The 26,142-nt window shown below is 36.2% G+C and overlaps 1 protein-coding gene and 1 long non-coding RNA gene across 3 annotated transcripts in view; one reads left to right on the top strand and one right to left on the bottom strand.

Moving 5' to 3' along the window:
* GLCCI1 (glucocorticoid induced 1) overlaps nt 1-26,142 on the top strand; it is a 101,584-nt gene that overhangs the window by 69,791 nt on the left and 5,651 nt on the right. The window contains exons 4-6 of the mRNA XM_040644246.1: nt 4,409-4,522; nt 8,959-9,111; nt 14,388-14,598. Coding sequence (XP_040500180.1) covers nt 4,409-4,522; nt 8,959-9,111; nt 14,388-14,598 — 478 coding nt within the window. The remainder of the gene's footprint in view (nt 1-4,408; nt 4,523-8,958; nt 9,112-14,387; nt 14,599-26,142) is intronic.
* On the bottom strand, nt 6,603-25,874 carry LOC121105843. 2 transcript variants are annotated; one of them, XR_005838592.1, is made up of 4 exons: nt 25,633-25,874; nt 23,461-23,526; nt 8,229-8,286; nt 6,603-8,144 (listed from the first exon to the last, which is right to left on the bottom strand). It is a non-coding gene; the product is annotated as an uncharacterized LOC121105843 (long non-coding RNA). The 2 variants fall into 2 exon arrangements; XR_005838591.1 differs by lacking the exon at nt 25,633-25,874 and having other exon boundaries at nt 23,461-25,609.

The raw sequence follows: 26,142 nt of genomic DNA, 5'->3' as shown, positions 1-26,142 counted from the left end.
CCAATCAGCTCTTGGTTTCTGTGAAATTATTTTTAAGATTCTACATATAAGTGAGATCAAACAGTATTTTTTTTTTTTTTGGCTGATTTATTTTACTTAGCAGAATACCCTCAAGGTCCATTCTTAATTTTTTTCCCTAAGGCCACAGAGTAGCTATTGAATATTTAGAAACACAAAGTCAGATATATCTATAGTTTAGTTTAAAAAATCCAGTCAGTAAAGCTTAATGTTCCCTTTGTAAATGAAGGTTGTGTGGGCATTTCATTGTAGTGACTGGGGTGGGTAGATCCCCTGAAGTGAGGACCAGGAGCTTCTGTGCAACATCACCTGGAATGTGGGCCTACAGAGCCTGTCTTGGGCAGAGCTTCAGAGCTGTGGATGAGGTGGGATGGGTTGTGTGTATGTGTGTGGGGAAGGGGGATTGCCCTTCTGCCCCTTCCTCCCAGAGACAACTTTGTGTCTACTTTCCACTGGTTCTAAAGTCAGCTCTCCCCTGGCTTCAGATGGCCGTGGGCTCTTGAGCATCAGAGGAAAAAGAGAAGGGAAATTCTAAGAAAAACTATGGACAATGAGAGTGTTTTCCGTTGTCCTGTAGGCCTGCCCCTCTTCTGAATGTGGTTGTAACAGCACAGGAACCACCTTGTTCTGAAGCAAAGAAGGACTTACGGTGTCTTGCTTTCATTTTACATAGTTCGTGACTAAAATTTGTAATCTGAGTATATATGTTTAGGAAGATGGGCTCCCTTTTACCCTAATCTCTACTGAATTGAAGACAAGAGTGTAGCTATGTGATATTTCAGAGATGAACAGTATTATGTGAAAGCTATAAGGTTGCATAGTTTAACTGGGTATTCCAGGCAAAGTAAGGTGTATACCATGATGGATGCTTTTTGTTTTCAGAGATTTGTTAAGGCTGTTAAGAACAAAAACTTTTCTGGCTTTCTTTGATATTTCAAGGCCTTTAAAAATAGAGTGATTAGAATTGATCAGCTCTCAGATTATTTTTGTTTGTTTATTTTTAAAGATTATTTTTAAAATGAAAAATTACAAATTGCCTTGATTAATTTCTAGGCATTATGGGCTCTTCTGTACAAACTCTTGCCAGTTTTGAAACAGCACTGAAACATCATTAATATTCAGAAAACAATTTCATACCTCTATCCTAATTAAATGACTTGTACAATTTCGAATCCTATTTATTTTTTATCATAGAGAATAATCTGTCCTCATTTATAATGATTACCTACTAATTTTGATTCCTTTTCTCATGAAAATTAATGTTCTCTAGAAGAAAATTATGTCATTTCAACAGAGAGCAAGGAACACAAACATTAACATAGATAATCTTATGTGTATATCTTTGAAACAACGTTGTATGAGAGGTCCATAAGCTACAAAGAGATTTAAAAAACTGAAGGAATCTTAAAAAGAAAAAAAATCAAAACAAAAAAACAAAACAAAACCCAAAACAGAAAACAACTGAAGGAATCTAAGGATCTTAATATAAAAGAAAGGACATAAACCATTCCATTGTTCAGGTGCTTTATTTCCTTCCATGTAAAAATGAGTTTTCCTAGCAACCTATATACTTTTCCTCTTGAGCTTTTATAGGTTTTAGTAGCAACTGTCTGTTTTGCTTTTTATTGCCATGGTTATCCAAGGTAAGTACCTAATATTAAAATACATTGTATTTTTGCTTTATGTCCTTGAGGAAATCAATATATTTTACAGACTTTACTTTGTGTTTACACTTGTCTAAGTAGGTAATATAAAGCTGGGCTCACAATAGGTGTTCAAGGAATAACTGTTAGTTGATTACTGTCATCTTTTCTACAAAGAAAAAATGCCAATATTAAATAACTTCCCCCAAATGCCAATTATTCCCCTACAAAATGCTCAGGAATATTTTACTCCTGGTCTGGCATATTTGAAGCAGATTATACATCATCTAAAATGTGTTAGATTTTTTTTGAGTTCCATCCAGGTTGGTGTTTAATATAAATTGTTTCTGTTTGAATTTACCTTCTGGCAATACTTATGTTTCAGTTTTGAGCTTATATTTAATTTTGAGGAAGTTTATTCTGCCACAATAAATTCAAAGGAAGATGTCCTACAGTGCTGTGGTGGCATGATAGAATCCTCTGTCTGCTAAATATTGGCATCGTAGGCTATCTGCAGTTGGAGATGGGTCTGGTGGTTGCATTTTTGTCACTTCAAACGCTCTGGACCAAAGGCTCCCAAATGCTGATGCATAGAGACTATACAGAGCCACAAAAGTCAGTCTGGGGCAGGCACAGGGATCTGCGTTGGGCAGGACTTTGTGAGTTCGAGGTTTTTTTGTTGTTGTTGTCGTTGTTGTTTCTGTTTTGTTTTGTTTTGAGTTTCCCAGATGATTCCAAGGGACTTTGTGTGGGGGCCATTGCTCCAAACCGGAAATGGGCATAGTTTTCAATTCAGCAGACCCTTACCATATGCCAGGCACTGCACCATTTGATTGCATATGTGATCTTGGTTTTTTTTTAATTATCTTTTTTCATCATGATAACTATACTCTTTAATTCCCACCCCCTGTTTTCCCCATCCCCCACCCATCTCCTCTCTGGTAAACCATCAGTTTGTTCTTTATAGTTAAGAGTCTGCTTCTTGGTTTGTCTTTCTCCTCTCTCTCTCTTTTTTCCTTTGTTTCTTTTGTTTCTTAAATTCCACATATGAGTGAGATCATATGGTATTTGTCTTTCTCTGACTTATTTCACTCAGCATTATATTTTCTTGTTCCATCCATTTTGTTGCAAATGGCAAGATTTCATTCTTTTTTATGGCTGAATAATATTCCATCCATCAACAAGACCCTTGGGCTGCTTCCATAGTTTCACTATTGTAAATACTGCTACTATAAACATAGGGGTGCATATTATCTCTTTGAATTAGTGCTGTATATTTTTTTGGCAAATACCCAGTAGTTTAATGAATTCCGAGCCTTATTGTAATAATGACTTTTCTCTTAAACTTGGGAGTGTTACCATTCCGTTTAGGAGAATACACTCTAAGTTATATTTGTTTTTTAAAGTTATGATTATAGCCAGTATCAACAGATGAATGGATAAAGATGTAGTGTATATGTGTGTGTATATCTCCACTGTAATGTTATTCAGCCACGAGGAAGAAGGATATCCTGCCATTTATAACAAGGATCAACCTTGAAGGCATTAGGCTAAGTGAAATAAGTGAGGCAGAGAAAAACAAATATTTTATGATATCACTTCTAAAAAGGTTGAACTCATAGAAACAGAAGAGTGGTGGTGGCTACCAGGAGCTGGAGGGTAGAAGAAATTGGGGTTGGTCAAAAGATACACACTTCAGTTATAAGATGAATAAGTTCTAGTGATCTAATGTATAGCATTTTGATTATACTTAATAATACTGTATTTATATTTAAAAGCTGCTAAAAGAGTAAATCTCCACTGGTCTCACCACAAAAAAAAAAAAAAAAGAAATCATAGGATGGGGTCGAGGTATTAACTAATGCTACGTTGGCATCATTTTGCAATATATACAAGTATCAAATCAACGTGTTCTATACCTTTAAACTTCCACAATACTATATGTCAAAATTATATCTCAGTAGAGCTGGAAGGAAAAACAAAAGTTGAGTGACTATGAGGAATATATAGTAAGATATTCAATGCTAGTAAGTTGCTAATACTAAATATACTTTGATTTTCCTCACTACCAAAAGATGTACAAGTTTGAAGTGTTTAGTAATTGATAAGCTAGATGCATTTTGTTTATATAACATGGGAACTTAGAAACTAATGTGGTCTCTGTATTAATATATTGGCTTTGAACTTTAATCAATTGGCATATGAAATACTAGTGTTTTTCCTTATAAAAAGTGTTTAAAGAAGAAGATATTCTTGGTATACAAAGGTCAAATCTGAAATAATGTGGAGAGATTTAGTCTACATGTTTACCAAAACACTATTTAAATTGCACAAGTGAAGCATTTATAGCCTATTGTTTTATTGAAGTATAGGTGACATATTAGTTTCAGTTGGACAACATAGTGATTCAACATTTATATACATTATGAAATGATTACCACCACAAGTCTAGTTACCTTCTGTCACCAAATATAGTTATTCCAATATTATTGACTGTATTCCCTATGCTGTACTTTACATAGCTATGACTTATTTATTGTATGACTGGAAGTGTGTACCTCTTATTTTCAGTAGTTTTAATCCTAGAAACTTGGAAGAATAAATCTTGGCAGTGAAATATTATCTCTTCTTGAAACCTTTGAGGAAAAAGTAATTTATTACTATCCAAAAATTAAAATCAGAAGTACTTAAAAACTGGTATTCACTTTTGTTCTCATTTTATTTCTCCTCCCCTCTCCCCAAAGCAGATTGCCAAACTGAGGCAGCAACTACAACGTAGTAAACAGAGTAGTCGGCACAGTAAGGAGAAAGATCGTCAGTCACCTCTTCATGGCAACCATATAACAATCAATCACACTCAGGTAGGCTAATTTCTTGTCCACATTTGAATAATTCCTTTTAAAGGGTTCATTATAAAGGGGGAATCCACTATTTTAGGATTAAAAAATTAATAAGATAAAATCCCTAGCTCTACTAAAGTACTACTACTGGTTAAATTGTTGCATGAAGTTTTTTTGCCCTTCCATATATGTAATTTTCTTTTAATAATAGACATAACAGAGTGTAGTCATCTCAAGGATGATTGATACTAAAATCCTAGCTCATTCACTTACTAAGCAACTATTGGCATTATCTCATTCAGTCTTCCTAATAGTACCTTAAGCCATCTTTATCTCTTTATATATATTTACCCCTATTTTACATAAGACGAAATTGAAGATTAGAGTTCTGTTGGGGGGGTCCCTCCTCACCTCCACCCAGGAACATGTCCTTCCTATGGAATAAGTTTGGGAAATGCTGTTCTAGACCGAATTCACTTAAAATATTGATATAAATTGTAGTAAGTCAAATACAGAAGTAAAGAAAAAGAAACCCAAGTAGTGATTCAAAACAAATGTAATCAGGGTGTTTCAGAAACATAAGGATGATTCAGCATTAAGAAAGGTGTTAGTTTAGTTAATTGCATCAGAAGGTCAAAGCAGATGCTGAACAGCACTTGATAAAAAGTCAGTATTCCCATGTGATAAAACCTTACTAACTAAAAGTAGAATACTTCCTGATGTGACTAACTTCAAGTGTAGTGAGAGCCTAACAATAAAATATTGGAAGCATTTCTGTAAAATAAAAATCAAGTCATAGATGCCCATATAGATATTACTTGCTTGTAGTTTAGAGGCTCTGGACAGAGCAGTGAGAAAAAAATAGTTTTCCTTATCTGTATGTGATATGATTATATTTAGAAAATCAAAGTGAACGAACTAAACCATTGAAACCGATAGGATAGCCAATACCAAGTGTTGGTGAGGATGTGGATCAACTGGAACAGACATTTGTTGCTAATGGGAACACAAGATGGTACCACCACTTTGGAAAACAGTTTGGCATTTTCTTAAACAGTTAAACATACATAAACTGACCATAGAGCCCCCAAATTCCACTCTGATATCCAGCCACGAGAAATTAAAAACATATGTCCATGCTAAGACTTTTACATCAGTGTTCACGGAGGTGTTATTTATAAGAGTCAAAAAATGGAAACAAATATCAATCAGCTGGTCAATGGATAAAACAACATTTTGTAACATTCATGCAATACCACTCAGCAGTAAAAAGGAAGGAACTACTGATACTTACGAGAACATTGTTGAATCTCAAAAACATCATGCTAAGTGAAAGAAGTCAGGAGCAAAAGGCTACATAGTGTATGATTCGTTATGTTGAATTCTCAAAAAGGCAATATTATAGAGACACAAAGTATGATTTTTTTCTTAATCTGGTAGAAATAATATATTATTCTTACTCCGTTTATTTCAAGCACCTTTTCCATAAGAGCCCAGGGCATTTATAGAAGATCTATTGACTTGCTGACTTAACAAAAAAGACTTAGGCAAATGTTCCTAATTTACACTGAATTTTTGACATTGTTATGTGCAAAAATAATTATCTGCCATACATACTGAAATATTTGTAGGTGAAGTATGAAGTCTAGAATGTGCTTTAAAATAATCCAAGAACAGAAGAAAAATGGCTATTTAGATGAAGCAAGATTGGCAGATGTTGGTAATTTTTGAAGCTGGATGATGTGCACCTGAGGGCTCATTATGGTATAGCATTTAATTATGCTTATAATTTTCCATAACAAAAAGAAAAAATTGAGTAGATGATTAGATAAAATATAAACATAAATATTGGTAGTTTTCTCTTATACAAATGAAGGTAAACCACTGTACCCTCTACTTAGACTACTTCTAACACCAAATGTGTGGGAGGTTTTCCCATACCATTTGCCAGCTCTCCAGACACCAACTGAGCATCTTACAATTCAGTTGTAACACTAACTACTCAGAGTTGGCACAGACCCCACAGTTTAAGAGCTCAGTCCCACAAGACTGCCCCCCCCCCCAGATGCCAGTCACAAGTCCCAGATTGTCATCTGTACTTCTCACCATCTGGCCATAAAGAAGGAATTCCCAACAACCACTGCAGGTTCAGTAATTTGCTAGAATGGTTCGCAGAACTCAAGGAATCACTTATGTGTACTCCTTTATTATAAGGAATATAATAAAGGATGCAGATGAAGAGTTTGATTAAGAGGGTACATAGAGCAAGGTCTGGAGAGGTCCCAAGTGCAGCGACTTCTGCCTCCGTGGAGTTGGAGTGTGCCACCCTTTTGGCCTGTGGATACATGTTCACCAACCTGGAAGTTCTCTGAACCCATAGTTTAGAGATTTTTAGGAAGGTTTATCACATCAGCATGATCCATTATTAAGTCCATCTCCAGCCCCTCTGCCCCTCTCCAGAGGATGATGTGTGGGGCTGGAAGTTCCAAGCTTATAATGATGGCTTGATCTTTCTGTTGACTAGCCCCCATCCTGAAGCTATCCAGGAGCCAGATTCACCTCATTAGAATAGAAGACTCTTCTTTCTATCACCCAGGAAATTTCAAGGGATTTAGGAGCTCTGTGTCTGATTCCAGGGTCAGAAACCAAATATTGGAACCCAAAAGATGCCTCTAGCATACCTATCACTCAGGAAATTACAAGAATTTTAGGAAATGTGTGTCAAGAACCAGGACAGACACCAAATATATGTTACTTGTTATGTTACAGTTCTCAATAATATGTTAGTATATATATAAGAAAAATACACAATGCCTAGAATTTGACATAAAAGAAATATGCAAATTATAAGACTTTACTGAGAATATGAAATAGAAAACCAAGACCTAAATGGGAAATCTCAACACATTCATGCATGGGAAGGGAAGACTCAGTATTTTTCAAATAGCAATTAAAAACAGATTGAGTTCCAATGGAAATTGAAAAGGAATTGTTTCGTTACTTAAGTTGTTCTCAAAGGTCATATGGAAAACTAATGTCAACTAATAGAAAAGAAAATTTGAAAAGGCTTTTCGCATAAGATACCAACTTGTACTATAAAATAGCAATTAAAGTGAAGCTCTGTACAGGGGTTATCTGTTAAGAAGGAAATGAAATCAGAAATTGAATACAGAAATCCATAAGGAAATCAAATATAGAATCATAAATGTTGGCAGTTTGATTACTGTGTAGCAAAGACATACTACCTCACACCATACACAAAAATAAATCATGATAGGTTAAATATTTAAATATGAAAAACCATAAAAGTATTGAAAGATATCTGATACTAAAGTAAGCAGCACATGTATGACAAAGAGTTACAACTTTAATACAAAAAAATCTTGTGCATCAATAACAAAGAACATTAGCAGGCAGCAGTTCACAGATGGCAGAAGCACAGGGCTGAGTATAGGAAATAGTATTCATGTGTTAATCAGTGATTAGCAGTCCACCTCATTATGAATCCTATGTGTCAACTTTATCATTCAAAGGTAGAGATCATAAATTATTTTTATATTTACCTTGTTCATCTTTGTTTTTCTTATTTCCTTTCTGTGGTAGAAGTTCCTTGAGCATCAAACGGCTTGTCTTACTCTTAACTCTAGAGAACAAACAGACGGTTACCAGAAGGGAGGTGGCTGGGGAGGTGGCTGAAGTAGGGGACAGGGATGAAGAGCGCACTTACCATGATGAGCACTGGGTCACGTACAGAAGTGTTGAATTACTATCTTGCACATCTGAAACTAATACGACACTGTATGTTAACTATACTGGAATTTAAAAAAAAAAAAAAAGGCTTGTCTTATACTTTTTGGTACCTTGTGTGACAGCGGTGAGAGGTGGTTAATTCTTGAGAACTCCTCCAAAGGACTTTTGAAAACAACCTTAAAGTTGTTAAGTGTTACTGAACTGACATGATATATTGTTGCCACATTATCTGATAATCCAAAAGGTTTTCTTAAATGACAGAATGGAAATGAAAAATACTAGAAGGCAATTATAACAGTGAAGGAAACAAATCTTTTGAACACACACACAGAGCTATCCAGTAAATCCACATGATACACTTAACTGACATGATTTCAACTATGCTTTTTCAGTAAAAACAGCAAAGGGAAAGAGAAAACAGCGTGGAAGATTCTGTCTGCTTTCCTACCAAAATACTCTCTACATTATACCATTATACTTTTATGCTTCACCATAAAGGATTATTTTCCCTCTAGAGTTTTTACCTTCCTTACTTTAGAACCTAAATTTCTGTATGTAAATCTGAATTTATAAATTGTATTTCAAATGTTGAAATAACTCCACTAATTTGAGTTTCCATTTTCAGATTTGCCGTGCCCTTTAGTTCTTGATTTCTTGATTTTTTGGACCACAGAGAATTTGACACCACCTTATCTTATGTTTTGTAGGCTACTGGATCAAGATCAGTCCCTATGCCACTATCAAATATATCAGTGCCAAAATCATCTGTTTCACGTGTGCCCTGCAATGTCGAAGGAATAAGTCCTGAATTAGAAAAGGTATTCATTAAAGAAAATAATGGGAAGGAGGAAGTGTCCAAGGTAAGGTTACGTGGGGTGTTTGGACCCTTTTTTTTCTTTAATATTCAGAACTGTCTTAAAAGTCCTTTTTTTTCGTAACAGCTTTATTAGCTAAAATTCACATACCCTGCAATTTACCCATGTGAAGTGTACAAGTCAGTTTTTTAGTTATTCACACTTGTGCAACCATCACCACAATCAATTTTACAGCATTTTTCATCACCCCAGAAAGAAACTTTGTACCCTTTAGCAATCATCCATTTCCTTCCGGTGCCCCCAGTTGTAGGCAACTACTCATGTACTTTCTGTCTACGGGTTTACCCATTGTAGACATTTCATATAAATGGAATGATGTAATACATGGCCCTTTGTAACTGACTTTTTTCATTTAGCATAATGTTTTTAAGGTTCACCCATGTTGTAATACTTATCAGTACTTCATTCCTTTTTATTGTCAAATACTCAATTGTGTGGATTTTATTTAGCTAGTCATCAATTGATGAATATGATCTTGTTCCTACTTTTTGGCTATTATGAATAATGCTTCTATGAAATTCATATACAAGATTTCATGCAAGCATGTTTTCATTTCTCTTGGGTATATACCTAGTTGTGGAATGGCTGGTTTGGTAGCTCTTTGTTTTACCTTTTGAGAAACTGCCAGACTGTTTTCCAGAGTGTCTGCACTACACCATTTACAAGTATGAAGGTTCCAGTTTCTCCATCTTCACCCATATTTGTAATTCTGTCTTTTTTATTATAGCCATCCTAGCGGGTGTGGGTATCTTGTCATGATGAAGCTATGCATTTCCTGAAGGCTAATGATGTTAAGCATCTTTTATGTGCTGTTGGCCATTTGTATATCTTCTTCGGAAATTTGTCTATTTAGATCATTTGCCCCATTTTAAAACTAGATTATTTGTCTTTTTATTATTGAATTGTAGAAATTCTTTATGAAGTATATTTTCTAGATAAAAGTTTTTATTAGATGTATGACTTGAGAATATCTCCCAATCTGTGGGTTGTCTTTCACTCTTTACTTTCTTGATGATGTCCTTTGAAATACTTTTTCAGTTTTGATAAAGTTTGATTTATTGGGTTTATTTTTAAAAGATTTTATTTATTTATTAGAGAGAGAGAAAGAGTGGGCATGCACAAGCAGGGGGAGGGGCAGAAGGAGAGGGAGAAGCAGACTCCCCACAGAGCAGGGAGCCCAGCGTGGGGCTCCATCCTAGGACCCTGGGAATCATGATCTGAGCCGAAGGCAGACACTTAACTGGCTGACCACCCAGGAGCCCCTATTGTTTTCTTCTGTAATTTGTATATTTGATGTCATATTTAAGAAACCATTGCCTAATCTAAGGTCACAACGATGCTTGTGTTTTCTTCTAAGAGTTTTTTAGTTTAACCTTCCCTTATAGTTAGGTCATTGAACCATTTCAGATTTGCCAGAAATGCTTTATAAATTACCTCTGTCCCAGAAAAGAAGTTGACACTACTGCATGTGAACTTATATTTGACCACATCTTAAATATGTACTGAACAAAAGAAAATGACTTAATTACCCCTGTGATTTTTTTTTGAACCAAAATAATGATTTAATTTATGTCACATGTGTGTCTTTCCTTTAAGTAACGTGCAGGTTTTAAAACTGATTTAATTTCAAAATCCAAACAGTTCAATTTTTTATTTATAAAATTAAAAAGTACAACTTTATTTCAACTCTCAGTATTTCTTAGCAGATATGAACATTATGCGGAATATCTTACATATCGTTCTTGGCATGTGTGTGTATTTTAATATCTAGTGAATCATTGTATGAATGTACCATAACTTAGAAGTCCCCTGTTGATGGGCATTTAGATTGCTTTCAGTTTTTGTCATCACAAGCAGTGCTTTAGAAAACATGTACTCTTGAAGACAATTTTCTGGCAGTGAAATTGCTGGATCAAAGCATTTGTACATTTTAAATTTTGATGAATATTGCTATGATCCTCCCAAAAATTTTTGCTATTTTAGTCTTCCTAGATGTTTCATGTTAAAATTCTATTTTGTATTTATCATACCATAAAGGAACTCTTTGGAAGTTATGCTGTCTCTTATCTCTTGATCATTAAAATGTTTCCTTAATACATTAAGTAGTATTTAAAAACATTCATTACTGTAAGGAAGTGAAATTTTTCAAAAAATTTTTCACTTTAGTGAAAAATCTAATTTTTTGAGGATGAAAGAATCCGTCACATATTTGCTGATTCCTTAAGAACTTCAAAACAAAACTGTACTAGGATATAAAACTTACTAACATAGCCTCAGGAAAACAAAAACACTAATTCAAAAAGATATATGCATGCCTTTGCTTATTGTAGCATTATTTACAATAACCTAGATATAGAAGCAACCTAAGTGTCCATTGATAGATGAATGGATAAAGAAGATGTGGTATGTGTGTGCGTATTTAATATGTATAAACTTAATACAGAAAATAAAATATAAGAAAAGCATATATAATTATATAATAGACACACACACGATGGAATGTTACTCAGCCATAAATAAGATCTTGCCCGTTTGTGACAACATGAATGGACCTAGAGAATATTATGCTATGTGAAATGTCAGAGAAAGACAAATACCATAGGATTTCACCCATATGGAGAATCTAAAAAACAAAACAAGTAAGCAAACAGAAACAGCTCCATAAATACAAACTGGTGGTTGCCAGAGGGGAAGGGGGAGGGGGATGGTCAAAATGGGTGAAGGGGAGTAGGAGGTTTATGCTTCTAGTTATAGAATGAGTAAGTCAGGGATGCCTGGGTGGCTCAGTCAGTTAAGTGTCTGCCTTGGGCTCAGATCAGGATCCCAGGATCCTGCTCAGTGGGGAGTCTGCTTCTCCCTCTGCCTGCCCCTGCCCCTGCTTGTATGCTCGCTTGTGCTCTCTCTGACAAATAAATAAATAAAATCTTTAAAAAAAAAAAAAGAAAGAAAGAAAGAAAGAACAGATAAGTCACAGAGATGAAAGGTACAGCATAGGGTATATAGTCAGTGGTATTATAATAGCATTATATGGTGACAGATGGCAGCTACACTTGTGATGAGCATTTCATAATGTATAGAGTTGTCAATTCACTATGTTGTACACTGGAAACTAATGTACATTTTGTGTCTGCCATACTTAATAAATAAATAAAATTTTATATGGCTCTGCTTTTAAATAAGTCTCATTCTAATTTCATGATAGCCGTTTCAGAATTACTCTAGGGTAACCTTCACACTTATAACTAAAATACTAATTTTTAGAATTTTTTAGGTTGATAATTAAGTGTGTCCCAAAGTTTTAAAAAACAAAATCTCACCATTAGTGAACTTGCCAGGAGCTAAAAAAAGAAAATTGTCCTGTTCAGTATATCAGTGTTCTAAGCCTTTATATTTCCCATTGTTATTTTGTATAAATAGTAGTTTTTTTAAATGTTTCGTTCTTATAATTCTTGTAACCTTCCAACAAAACAGAAGTTGGTTAAGGAAATTGATATTACTGTTAGATTAAGAAAAAGAAATACAAAAAGACTGTGTTTATCAAATAGGACACAAATGAAAGAGAACTCAAATTCTTAAGTATTTTAAACTACAAATTTACACATCATTCTTTTAGTGATTACCAATACTGACACTTTTATTAAAGTAACATTTTCCTTTACTTAAATATCTATATTTTAAGAAATAGCTCTGTCATGAAGCCCTCAAACACATTTTTGAAGATGACCTTTCCTCATGGGTTACCCTGGAACTTCACACATCTTACACTGCTATGCAATTTTGTCCAAAAACACCTGCCCAATGGTTTATTCTTTGTTCATCTAAGGTTTAGTGCAGAGTTGTAATTACAATCTAACTTTATTTAAGTGAAAGAAAAAAATTTAAATAAAGTAAGATTTTCTTAGCATTTGACCAAGTGAAGTAATATTCCTTTGTGAATATTTCTTTCCTTTATTGGAAAGTTTTACTTTTTTATTTGTTTACAGAATGAACTAATATTTACATAATTGAGTATTCTTTTTATAGTAGAGTAGACATTGTCAGGTTGTAAAGATGCTGTAGGTTTTTTTAATAGCATTGTATAGATAAATGCAGTTTGTATTTCAGTAGTTAATCGTTTCAGCCTTCACTTAACTTGATTATTAGTTATAGAAAAAATTATACATTTTGAATCTTGCCTAATTTTATCTTACTCCATTTTTCCCTCTGACAGCGTTTCTGAAAATTGTGAAATGACAAAGCTCAGAGTAAAAACAGTAAATAGTGAAAATAAGTTGTAAATAAACTAAGAGTATGGTTCTTTTTCTTGGCATTGCAATACTGCCTATATAAGAACAAAATATTTTAAGTGATTAATAGATAGAGTTTTCCTCATTGAACTTTGTCAGCACACAGATTAGGAAAATGGAATAAGATTTCTGTTTACAGCTGAAGCAGAGGAGGGAGAGCCCACGTGACAGAAGCGCTGCTGCCGTTTAATTAGTGTGACATCAGAAGCAGTCAGCTATAGGTTCTGTATTTGTAAGGACACTGGAATAATGAGCTCGAAGGTCTTTTCGGGTCCAAAATGTATGTTTCTATAATTATAGTTTCATTTCTGTTTCTTTCTTTTGCCACTCAGAACAATGCATTAGAACCAAGCCAAATTATGAGTCGTCCTACATAGACGGATACCAAAACAGTAGAATTGTTTTGAGTTGTATTAACATCCTTTATGGAATAGTAATAGAATAAATCTCTTCATTAGAAATTTTGGGTAATCTGTAAAGGAAATGGAAAACACGGTTCTGTTCCTGATCTCTAAAAAATTACAATAAAGAACAGACAGAAAAGTCTATACCTGCGAGTATGCAATTTTACTTTTCTGACTAGCAAGTCCTAGTAACTTCTTGGCAGTTCGATCACTTCATTCAGCATGTGTTTGTTGGATGTCTGCCGTGTGCCAGACACGGTGGTAGGCGCTGGGGACACGGTGTTTAAGAAGAGCCCCTACCCTTGAGTATTATGGGAAGTGCTACCTACAGATACATACAGAGAGCTATGGAATTTGTAAGACGGCTTATCCGTAGTAGTTGGAAGTCAGTTTTTCGTTCAGTCGAGACAGTGTGCAGAAATCAAGACACAAGACTGTTATCTTTATTCTCTGAAGAATCCGTTGTGGTGAGATCATCGTGGAAGGCGAAAACAAGGGCCATGCCGCATGCCTCTGGAGGCATCAGGGTGCGCCCCAGCGCTCACGCATGTGATGGTTGTTTCTCTTGCAGCCTTTGGAGATCCCGGACGGTCGAAGAGCCCCGCTCCCCGCTCACTACCGGAGCAGCAGCACGCGCAGCATCGACACGCAGACCCCCTCCGTGCAGGAGCGCAGCAGTAGCTGCAGCAGCCATTCACCTTGTGTCTCTCCCTTTTGTCCCCCCGAGTCCCAGGATGGTAGCCCTTGCTCGACAGAAGATTTACTCTATGATCGTGATAAAGGTGAGAAGGAGATCATCCACTTAGCTAGAGGGTTTGTTGTAGGGCCTTGCTCATTATACTTTCTTTGTCTTAGACCATTGCATCCCTTGTTTTCTTTTGTGGAATGGTGGGATTGTAAAGGATTGGTTAATCTAGGTTCGTTCATTGATTTCCCGTACCCCCTTCTTTGTGACTCTCACAAACATCTTCCATAAATGTGTCAGAGAAGCACAGCGCATGGTTCTAACAGCTAATGCAAGCTATCAGATGGAGTGCATACAGCTTTACATCCGATAACACACAGGGTTTTCCTTGGTATTGACCGAGCTAATGATGGTTATGGTAGAGGTTGTATTGCGCATGCCTCAAGGTAGAGGCCTCAAGGTAGTCAGACTGACTTAGGAGGAAGTAATTTCTAGATATTCTGTTGACAGGATGGGGATATTTTTAACCAAGTAGGTAAAGTTTAATAAGTACCTACCAGATATCAGGAGTTATGACCGTGTGTAAAAGAATTATTAACTAACACCAAGAAGAGGGTGGCCCCTCTGGGATTTTTGTTACTTGTCAGGCCTCAGCCGTCTCCCCTGACTCTCCTGTCCCTGTGTCAGACACTTGGACACCACTTACTCCCTCCTTTCAGTTTCTGGCCCCCTCAGACCCAGACACAAGTCAGCAAAGATTGCCCAGCTTCTAGCTTCCTAGTTACTTCAAAGAAACACTGAACGTATCACACATTCACTGCTTCTCACTACAGAGAAATACACCGTAGGCGATCAAAATTTTAAAACTTAAAAAGGTAAAGGTTACAGAATCTTACAGGATTTTTGTGGTCCTTGTCCTGATTTGAGTATCATTCCCCTTCATTTGTTTTATTTGGCGGTATTATTGCATTTAAATTGCCAGATTTTAAGTGCTCAGCCCAATGAATTTTTACATTTGTATGCACTCATGAAACTACTACCTAGTTGAAGATATAGAACATTTTTAGCATCCCAGAAGGCTCTCTCAGGCCCCCTTCCCCTCTCCATCTGGAAGTAACCACTGTTCTGATTTCCATCGCCATAATTTAATTTTTCCACGTTACTGTATTTTACAGAAATGGAATGATGCATGTGTATTCTTGTGTCTGGCTTCTTTCACTCATCATTATGCCTGACTCTCTGCTGAGATGTTAAATTGATGTTACTTTGGACTTTGTCTTCTGCTTTTCCCTCTGTGGGTAGATCTCAGCAGTTCTTCACTTGCTTTTTTACCCTTTCATGATTGACAAGCCTTGTGCACATCCCTCCTCCATTAAGGATGTATTGAAGGCCATACCATAGGGATCTCTTTGCTTCAAGTGGGAAGTCTTGATATTTTGTAGAATATCAGACTAGGGAACTTTGATTTCACTGAGGCATCATCCCACGGGTGCAAACACCATAGCATACACTATGGATGTTTCACAATTAAACAAGAGAACACCTTGCTTCTAATAGGATTTTGAAGGTAATTGGAAATATTTAAAGAATAGTAATTTGTTTTAGGTGGTAAATGGCAAGACAGGTCTGTCTTGATTTCAAAACCTGTATTCTGTGTTTGTTATATCAGTAGAAAGGATTAAGTACAGTTCAGGTTGACCACTTTTGCCATTTATTAGTACGTGTAGTTGGGAAAAGTAAAAAATAGCAGTAATAATAAGGCTAGGCAATTAATTTCTGGAGTTTTGTTTTCTTCTTTAAAAGTTTAATATTATGGGTAATTGAGAGACGCTGAACCAAAAAGGAAGTGTGTTAGGAAGATGATAAGCGAGTTCCACTCTAGTTAACTGTTTGTGAGATTGCCTTCGGGACCTCTATATGGCGATATTCAGTGAGGCAGATAAATACATGTTTTCTGCATTTCAGAAAAGGTACTCACTTACATCCAAGTTTAAAACAGTATATGTTTTTACATAGAACATATTTAAGTGGTACAGTGTAATGATTTGATACATGTATATATTTGCAAAATGTTTACCACAATAAGGTTAGTTACCATATCCTTCACCTCATGTAATGACCGTTTTGTTGTTGTTGCTATGGTGAAAACATTAAAGTTTTACTCTCATAGCAGCTTTGAAGTATGCAATATAGTATTATTAACTATAGTCACCATGCTGTACCTTAGATCCCCAGAACTTATTCATCTTAGAACTGAAAGTTTGTAGTCTTTGACTGTCATCTTGCCATACGCTTGGCTCCTGGCAACCACTGTCTTACTCTCTATTTCTATAAGTTTGATGTTTTTAAGATTCCACATGTAAGTGAGATCATACAGTATTTTTCTCTGACTTACTTCACTTACCATAATGCCCTCAAGGTCTATTCATGTTGTTGCAAATGGTAGGATTTCCTTTTTTATGGCTGAATAATATTCCTGTGTGTGTGTATGTGTGTCTGTGTGTGTGCGCATATGTGTCTGTGTGTGCGTGCATGCACACGTGTGTATTTGTTTTATTTTCTTTATCCATTCATCCATCGAGGGCCACTTAGGTTATTTCCATGTTTGAGCTATTATGAATAATGCTGCAATGAACATAGGAATATAGGTGTCTCTTCAAGATAGTATAATAATCTGAATTCTGACCATTTCTTGGATAAGTTAGAGCTTTTTCTACGACTTTTCCTTTTTTTGTATATTTTCCTCTTTGTCTTTTTATTCTTCTGTACCAGATATCTGCCTGTAACATGCTAATGTTTTTTTTTTCCCTTATGTACCTGTTGGTGGTTTTTTTAATGTAAAATGAGAACATTGGTCCAGAGCATCTCTAAGACCCAAGAGTTTTTTTCCTAATTAAAAAAAAAATGTTTCTTAAAGTAGGGTGATAATACCTACCTCATATCGTTATTGGAGTTAACGAGATATTGTAGCCAAGTGCTTAGCACAACCAGTGGTCCATAGTAAGTAATAAATTGTGTTGGGTGTGGCTAATTGTGAGTTTTTAAAAATCTCCATAAAAATTATGGAGATCTTAGAATCATTTTAGACATTTTTCTGTTTTCTAGAAGACTATTTCAGCTTGGAAATTAAGACACTAGTTTCTTAACATATTGACTATATTTAGCTTTGAGTATTACTTTGTGATAAAGATTAAGCTAATGTTACTGTTCCCTGGAAAAATAGGTGACCTTATATTACAATGTGAAGTTTCTAGTTCTTAAATAAATCAAGTCCCCTCTTTGTGAAGAAAAAATTAACATCTATCTGTCTTACACATGCATGTATGTCTATACGTACACACATATGTGGATTTTAGGGTCAGGAACGGAGGTTTATGTATTCAACTGAGTTTATCCTTCCTGTTTTAGAAACATTTTTGAACATGGACTGTATGTCAGGTACTCCACTGGAGAGTGGAGAAATAGAGATGAATAAGATGTGAAATCTGTTTTTAAGGAATTTATGGTCTAATATGAAATAATAGCAAACAAGTAATGCACTAGTATGCAAGTACGTATTCAAGTACGTTCAGCATACCAAAGGTACAAAAGAGGGAGTTGTTAGTTTTATAGTTTCTGAAACCTCCATATGTTATAGCATTTAAACTATAGAAATAGTCTCTGACTTACTGCTTCTCTATGTACAGTCCGAATTTTGTGTTTTTTTAAAAATACTCATTCTGTCTTATAATTTGCATTTTCCAGTAAAGAAAAAAATGGAAGCTATAGATTTTGAATAGGTTTGTATTATTAACTATGAAAATAGAATTGATACTGTAATTTTGTAGTCAACTCGAATATATTTGGAGTACTACATATTGTGCAGTTCTGTAGAGAAACTTTTTCTTGTGGTAGAATAGCTAGTGCAGACATTAGGCCCTTGGATAAGCCCACTCGAGAGGGGAGGGGGTAGCCATTGTGAATACATGCTCTCACAAGTGATGTGCTGGTGAGCTGATTAGTTTTCTAATACTCATCTGTGACATACTTATCCTTTTTCTGATTTTGCTAACATTATTTCTTCCTATTCCTAACATATATTCTTTTCCATGAACCATGTATAATTTGAGACCTATAAAATAATTTTAGTTAATTAATATATTGGCTTTTTCTTTGGCTATTTCAGTTGTAATGCCAGGACAAAAACACTCTGACTATTGAGAAGGGGTCAGCCATTTAGAGACTGTTTTCAGGTTTGGGATTTCTTTTCTCTCTCTCGCTCTTTTTTTTTTTTTTTTTTTTTTTTTTTTCCAGTGATCTAAAGACTGAAGACAGTCTGGTCACATGTATAAAGTTGTCAGGCTAACTAGCCTAGTAACCACCACAGTTCCTACATTGTGGTCCGTGTGGAGAATTCAGGATCCAGAATAAGAGCTCTCATCTTGGCATCCTCAGACTATATCCTGAGGGCCTAAATTTTTTTTACATTATCATGCCCAAAACGCAAGGGAGAGAAATATTTATATAGTACAGATGGCAGCATCAGAATATTCTTTTAGCAGCTCTGCCAGAGCTCCTGATGGTGGCCAGAGTGGAGCTGGGCGAGCCACGAGCTCGAGACGATAGCCCGCCCCTTAGAGTTGATCTTTGGCACAGTTCACTTAAGCAGTTGTTCTGCAATTCTGCAATTTTGCAAGATATTGTGGAAACATTGATTATTCTAATCATGAAGTCAACTGAACCATTCTACTCGGGCCAACTACTAACAGTCATATTCCAAGAGTCCATAAATTGGGTACTTGGAACTGTATCTTCCCACAAGAACAACCTATGTTATGTGGATGGAGTTTCCCAAGGCCAATGCATAAAAGCCTATTTACCTCATACTGTGATTAACTCATAAATATTAATATTCCTAAACTTTGGGCGTTAGGACTGAGTATCCCTTGGTTGTAGGAGAGAAAAAAGTAAAGTATTATCTTGTCTTTTCTGGGTCAAAGGCTGCCCCTAGTCAGACTTCTGAGAGAGACTCTTTTTGACATCATCTTATTCCTTTCTACATACATTTTAATTCTATTTGCATTTATCTCTAGGGCTCTTCTTTGACATTTGCCCATAATAGACTTTAACCCTCTATCTTCTAGAGAGCCTATAATCAGCCGAGATTTTGTGGTACTTTTCTTTTTGTGTTTTATGTTGTGAAAATAAGCATGTTGAATATACTGCTTTTAGCCACTACATCTTAAAATCACTGCTTTTGAGCCTGACTGAGTCTGTTTTCTCTATCAGAAGAGTCTCCTCACATAGGAGGAAATGCTCTAGGATGCCTTATTATCCTAGAAGAACCTCTTGGTGGTAACATCACAAAGAGTATAGAGATACAACACTAGAATTATAGGTTAATGATGACCTGTTCTTAGAATCCTGTCCCTAACATCATCTCCCTGTTTCTCTTTTAAGATAACATGTAAAATCCCATATATTCCCATGGTCTGACAGCACATAAGCATACAGTAAATGCCTATTTCCCCTCTTTAGGAAAATGTTCACAGTTGCAGTGATGGCAGATGCTGTGTTAGTGCTCTTTGGATGATGAGTTATTATTTATCATTCAAAACTAATTAATAAGTATGCATGTCAGTTCTAGTAGTTACAACCCAGAGTCTAGAATAGAAGCAAACCAAAATTTATTAACATGCCTGCATATATATATTTCTCTTAATCTCCTATTATCTATTTACCAGAATAGTAAAACGTGAAACAGTCTTTCACGTAGAACATCAGTATCTTTTTCTTTAGGTTGTTAAATTTGTATGTGTTGGGCTTTCGAATGTTCAGGAAGGGTGTGATAATGTCCTCCTCCCCCATCGTCACCCAAAAACAAGGCAGTAAAGAGAACTAAACAACTAAGGTTATACTAATTTAGGGATGGGCCTTTGGTGGGAAAGAAGCCATGAAATTCAAATTCCCAGTTGAAATGCTGTGACAGGAAGTAACTTTGCTAAAATCCATCTCATCTTCCACTCCGATCATGACTGGGGAGAAAAGAGGGTATCAGCTAGGCTAGAGGCAAAGGGGATCTATTTAATTTTTTCTCCCTGTTATCTTTTGTGTTCCTCTATGGAGAAATATCAATGCATAGAAGCCATTCCTCCCACTGTGTCTCCTTGTGAGACTAACAGAAGGCAGGCCCAATGAGGCTGTTACCTGAGCTATAAGATTTTAATTTAGAAGCATGGAATGTGAGACTGGAAGGAATGTGATCGATCATCTAGACCCCTCTTTGTATCTCCAGCGAGAGCACTACAGTTGAGATAGATCAAAACTTGGTGAGACAGAGAGTCTCACGGTAATGAGCTCTGACTCGGGTGCAGCTGAATTAAGTCGCTCCTCTGCCACTTAGTAATCATGTGTCCTTGGGCAAGTTACTCAACCTCTCTGTATCTCAGTTTCTTCATCTATAAATTAGGGATAATGATGGTACCTGCCATAGGACTACTACAGTGATTAAATGTGCTCAGGTGATTTTACTTGTGTCATCTCCTATAATATTACCACAATCCTATGAGTAGGGACAGTGGTGTTATTTTAAGAAAGGGGAATCTGAGGCATAGAAAATGAAGTCACTTTCCTAAATTCTTTGGAGGCCAACAGTGATCTTCTGAAGAACTCTCATACGACTACTTGCTGCTCTCTCAGGAGGAATAGCCTTATCCAGGCATTCAGCTGTGAAAGGTCCTGGTGTGTGGAGAATAGTCCGAAACTGTGTGGCTGGAACACAGGGGCGAATGGTGGGGAGCAGAAAGCAGTGAGCGGAGAGAGGTAGAAAGGCCACTGTTTCATAAGGGGTCTTGTAGGCCTTGTGAAGAGAAATGAAGGGCCAAGCACAGATCTTTGTCAGCCAAAGGACATGACCAGCTTTATCTTTAAGGGCCACAAGTGGAGAGAGACGGCAGAAGGACAAGATAAGGTGCTATTTCAATAGTCTAGTCCTGTGGTCTCCAAACTTGATTTATCACACGCCCTTTCAGCAGTGTGTAATCTGTTCATATATTTCTAAGTTATGTATGTATTTAATTCAATCCACAAACTAAGTATGTCCTAGCGAAGCATACTTTCTTCTTCTTAAAGATAGAAAGTGAGTATGTATAAATGTTCTAATATTCTTGCATATCAGCAGATTGTTTTGTGCCCCTGAGCTGGGAAACCAGGTGCAGGGCAGAGCAAGACTGGGGGGGTGCAGAAGCATTGGAGGACAGCGTCTGAAGAGGAGTCAGCAGCATCTGGTGGCTGATCGATGGATGAGGTGAGGGAGGGTAAAGACCAGGTTCTAACAGAGTTCTAGTTTGGGAGATGCAGAAGGTGATTACCACCATTAATTAGGCCCTGAGTATCAAAAAGGAACAGGCTTTAAGGAGAAAACAGTGATAAGTTTAAGATTCTATATTGGTTTCTGCCCAAAGACATTATAATACCATTTTTCTTTAGCAAGAATGGGGGGGGGGGATACTGAGTTTTACCTAATACAGTAAGACACATTTAAAGCTTTTTGCCTTGCCTTTTATTTTGTACATAGTTAAGTGCTCAGTAAATATTTAAGTGAGCATTTAAAATTAGAGTGAAACTTTTTTTAGATGTGTTTATTTTAACCCATGAGGATACTTTAGGAGCAGTTTAACATGAATAGTGTATTTTAGTTTTTTGAAAACTGACATCCCTGGAAATATTTCCATTTAAAAAGCTTTCCAGAGTATAAAAACTAAGATTATATCAGAATGATTTTCCTGAGAACCTTATTTAATTCTTTTCAAGATATAAACTGTATATTCTGAAACTTATTTTCAGTGTAGCCATTGTGATTTATATTCATAAGAGGCAGGATTTTAGTCCATAAATTGATTTGAGGACTGTGTTCAATAAAGTAATTTGCTTTCATTTTTGACTGCTATGTCAGATAGTCAAATTCAGAGTGACTAGTTAGCATATCAGCAACTCCAGGTCACATTTGGAGGTAATAATAAACCCTGTTCTGCATATCAGGATTATGTTTATGGAATAAGGATCGTACTTACTGTGAGTACACAAAAATAAAGGAGCAGCTACGATTTGTGTGCTTAATGTACAAATTGTTAATTCAGTGAAAACTTAGGGAACAATAAGTGATTAAAACACCTCCCCCCATATGACAAATATTTAATTAATGGAACCAAACATTTGGAATGTAAGTTAAGCCCAGTATTCAGAACACAATCTTATCTGAAACAAGAGTTCAAAGGTTCTGATGGTAGTTTTTCTTCCTTACCCTTTATGGAATGCTGGTCTAAGGAAGATATTAGCTACAGCTGATGTCTTATTTTATTAAAATTCTGTAACCTTCTCATAAAAGGTTGACTTTGAAATTTTAGAGACACTTTAGAGACTATTTGTAAAAGCCAAATTTTCTCCTTACTTCTTCCCAATTTGGTCTTGGAGTTAACTGAACACATTTTCAATACAATTGGTAACAACAGCTGGTTCCAAAATTTGTTGCCAAGAAAGGCTGTACAGTTTTGTATTGCCTCCTGATTACATTAGGCCATCGAACCACACTACAGCTGATAATGTCATTTCCTGAAGCAAAAGAAGTAATTTTATTACTAGAGTGGTAATTGTTTAGGTCCTATTTAGTCAATCATATTTCTAATCTAACTCTATTGGCTAACTTTTCATTATGCTCCTCATCTGTCATTGAGTATACTTTTGGTGGAACTCTACCCTCACCAGGCTCTTTCTCTGCTGTGAAGATAGAGTAAGAAGGACATTCTACAGGTTAGTTAGGTCTTTATAGAGGAATCTATAGAGTCTTTGCTTTAGACATTGATTTGAATTGTACACTAAAGGATGACATTATGAACTGGCAGAGCTTATACTAGGCAGTCAAAACGAGGGAATCTGGTACTTCAAATATTACCCTGCCTCCCCACCAGACACCATATCTTACCTTTATGCACCCGAATAGAAGTAGAATGTGTAGATCTTTTAAAAATAACTTTCTTGTTCCTCTCTTCTGCTGAGAAAAAATAGAATAGGTGCTTAATTTCTGAATGGTTCACCATTTTAAATTTGCAAACTAGGAATGACGTGTTCTTTCTACTGTTACAGTCATATTTACTGAGAGCTCACTGTGTTTCAGGCACTATCTTGATTCTTTTACACACATTTTTCATAGCTATCATATCAGTAGTTAGTCCCATTTTACAGATCAAAAAAGGGATCAGACGTTTCCTAGGTCATGGTGTCAGGCCTGGTAGAAGTCAGGCACGGCAGCCTGACTCCAAACCAGTGTTTTGTCATTTTCATGACTGGTTCTCAAATTTGGCTCTGCGTTAAAAGCATCTGGGGGCATTACAAAAAATGGGGGGGGGGCACCACATGCCGGGGAGGAGCCCCAGACTAGTTAAATCAGAATATCCTAGGGATGAGGTCTGGACAGTGGTATTTTTTGGTATTTTTGAAACATCTCCTGATGAGTCTAATGTGGAACCAGAGTTAAGAACTGCTGTTCTATAATTACATAGCTTCTTTTAGTACTAATTTCACTTGATTTGATAAAGTGATCTGATAGTAGGAGATAAAGGACATCTAAAGACTTCGGGCTAGAATAGAACCATGGCAAAGATTTTACATACCTACCCGCAGAAAGACTTAACTGAATAATATGATTTTCTATACTGAAATTGTGGACCATACTTAATATACCAGAAATAATGAAAGCCATATATTAGGAGAAATTCAGAAAACTCTTAAACTTTAAAAGTACATGTAGTTTAAAAAATACTGTTTCTAAATGGAATTCCGTTGTTTAAAATGTCTCTAATTTTTTCCAAGCTTTATTTATTATCATGAGTTTAAATATATTTGACAAGCTACTTGTATTTTAATGGTAAATATGGTACACATGTATAAGTATGATCTGTTATAATAGCCAATAAAATATTTCCATACTCCTGATTTTCAGAGTTGGGTGATTCTTTATAAAGATAGATAAGACTGTTATAAATACAGGTAGATAGAATCATATTTGTTACATTTCATTTTATTAACATTGGCTATGATTTTGTAAGAACGTAAAGTAACGTGTCTAGTTATTTCCTATGGAGGGATAACAGAATGTGAAAATTTATCATGCTTGTGAACAAGAGGGATTGAATTAAGATTACTGTGAGACTTTTCATTTTGAATTTCCTGAGCAGGCATGCTTACCTCACATTTATGTTCTGTTACTGAAATGTTTATTAAATTCAACAGAGTTTCAAATGAATCCGTTAGCTGCTAAGTCTGGAATGGATAGAATAGGTTGTTCAAGTGGGTTGTTTTTATTTTTTACTTTAGAGAGAGAAAAAGAGAGTGCAGGGGGGAAGGGGTAGAGAGAGTCTCAAGCAGACTCTGCACTGAGCGCAGAGCCCGACGCGGGGCTTGATCTCACAACCCTGAGATCACAACCTGAGCTGAAACCAAGAGTTGATGCTTAACTGAGACTGCCACCCAGGCGCCCCTATGAGGGTTGTTTCTAAATCATGCCATTTTGTAAAGCAAAAAAAAACCAAAAACCTTGTATGTTAGAAGCCTTTAAAATGTCACAGAATTTTAGTTAGGAGTGGTAAGTCCTTTAGTTATCTAGAAGCTCAGAAAGACAGTTGTGTTCAAAGTGATGTAACTAGTGACAGAGCTGAAACCACAGATGGGGTGTCTCCATTCCCTGTTCCTCTTTGCCCTCTACCAGACTGCATACTTACCTGAAGAAAAAAATCCAGATTGAACAAATCTGTTGATGGTTTCAATTTTGTTTTCAAGCTTTGTCTTTCCAGACCACCAAACATTCAAATAAGTGTTACGTATATATATTCTCAACCACAACAAAACCCAACTTTTTTAACTGAAGAGGCAAAGAGATATAATAGTACTGAATACTATCTTTCTAGGATAGCAGTATGTTTATTTTTTAACATTAATCAGCCCCCCTCACTCCCAAAAAAGAACAAGAATGTTTAAGTGTGTAAAACTCTTAAAAATATAAGCGTCTCAAATTAGAAAAAATTTAGGAAGAAAAACTATTTAATTTGTTGTAGATGTTAACAGGAAGGTAATCATCTTTGTAGATTGTCCAACTCACATCTAGCTTTCAATTCTGGGAGAGTCCCTTGAAGCCATTACTGAAGTCAGGAGAGAAATCCTGCCGTCGGCTTGATGGCGTAGTAAAGTAGAGCCCGGAATACTGCAGCTGTGGCCAAGATGACTTTTCTGACGTGATGGGGAGAGTCCTTTACCACTGACATGGTCACACCCCCGCTGACAGCCCAAAAAGGCTTGTCACAGCCATCAAGCCCACAGCTTCAGGCCAGCTGTACCCTCCCTGGGGACTGCCATCACCAACAGGAAGCTCCGTGGAGGCGTCACACATCATCTCTCCTTTGTCTTGCATTGCCTCTGTGGGCCTTGTTGCTGCTTGGATGGGAAAGCAGGGTCAGGCTGTATTGCACCGAGCTCAAGGCCTCGTCCTCACTGCTTTTTGACTGTGGACCAGTCTTTTCGGTCTAGCCTCGCTCAAATAGAGAGTAGCAAACTCAGACTGTAGCCAGGTTAATGATGTTTTGCCTCCACCTACAAGAGAAATTATATTCTC

Source organism: Ursus maritimus, unplaced genomic scaffold (assembly GCF_017311325.1).
Source record: "Ursus maritimus isolate PB19 unplaced genomic scaffold, ASM1731132v1 scaffold_3, whole genome shotgun sequence".
In the NCBI taxonomy this organism is placed as follows: domain Eukaryota; kingdom Metazoa; phylum Chordata; class Mammalia; order Carnivora; family Ursidae; genus Ursus; species Ursus maritimus.
The sequence above is the reverse complement of the archived record's forward strand: the minus strand, read 5'-3'. Positions and strand labels throughout refer to the sequence as shown.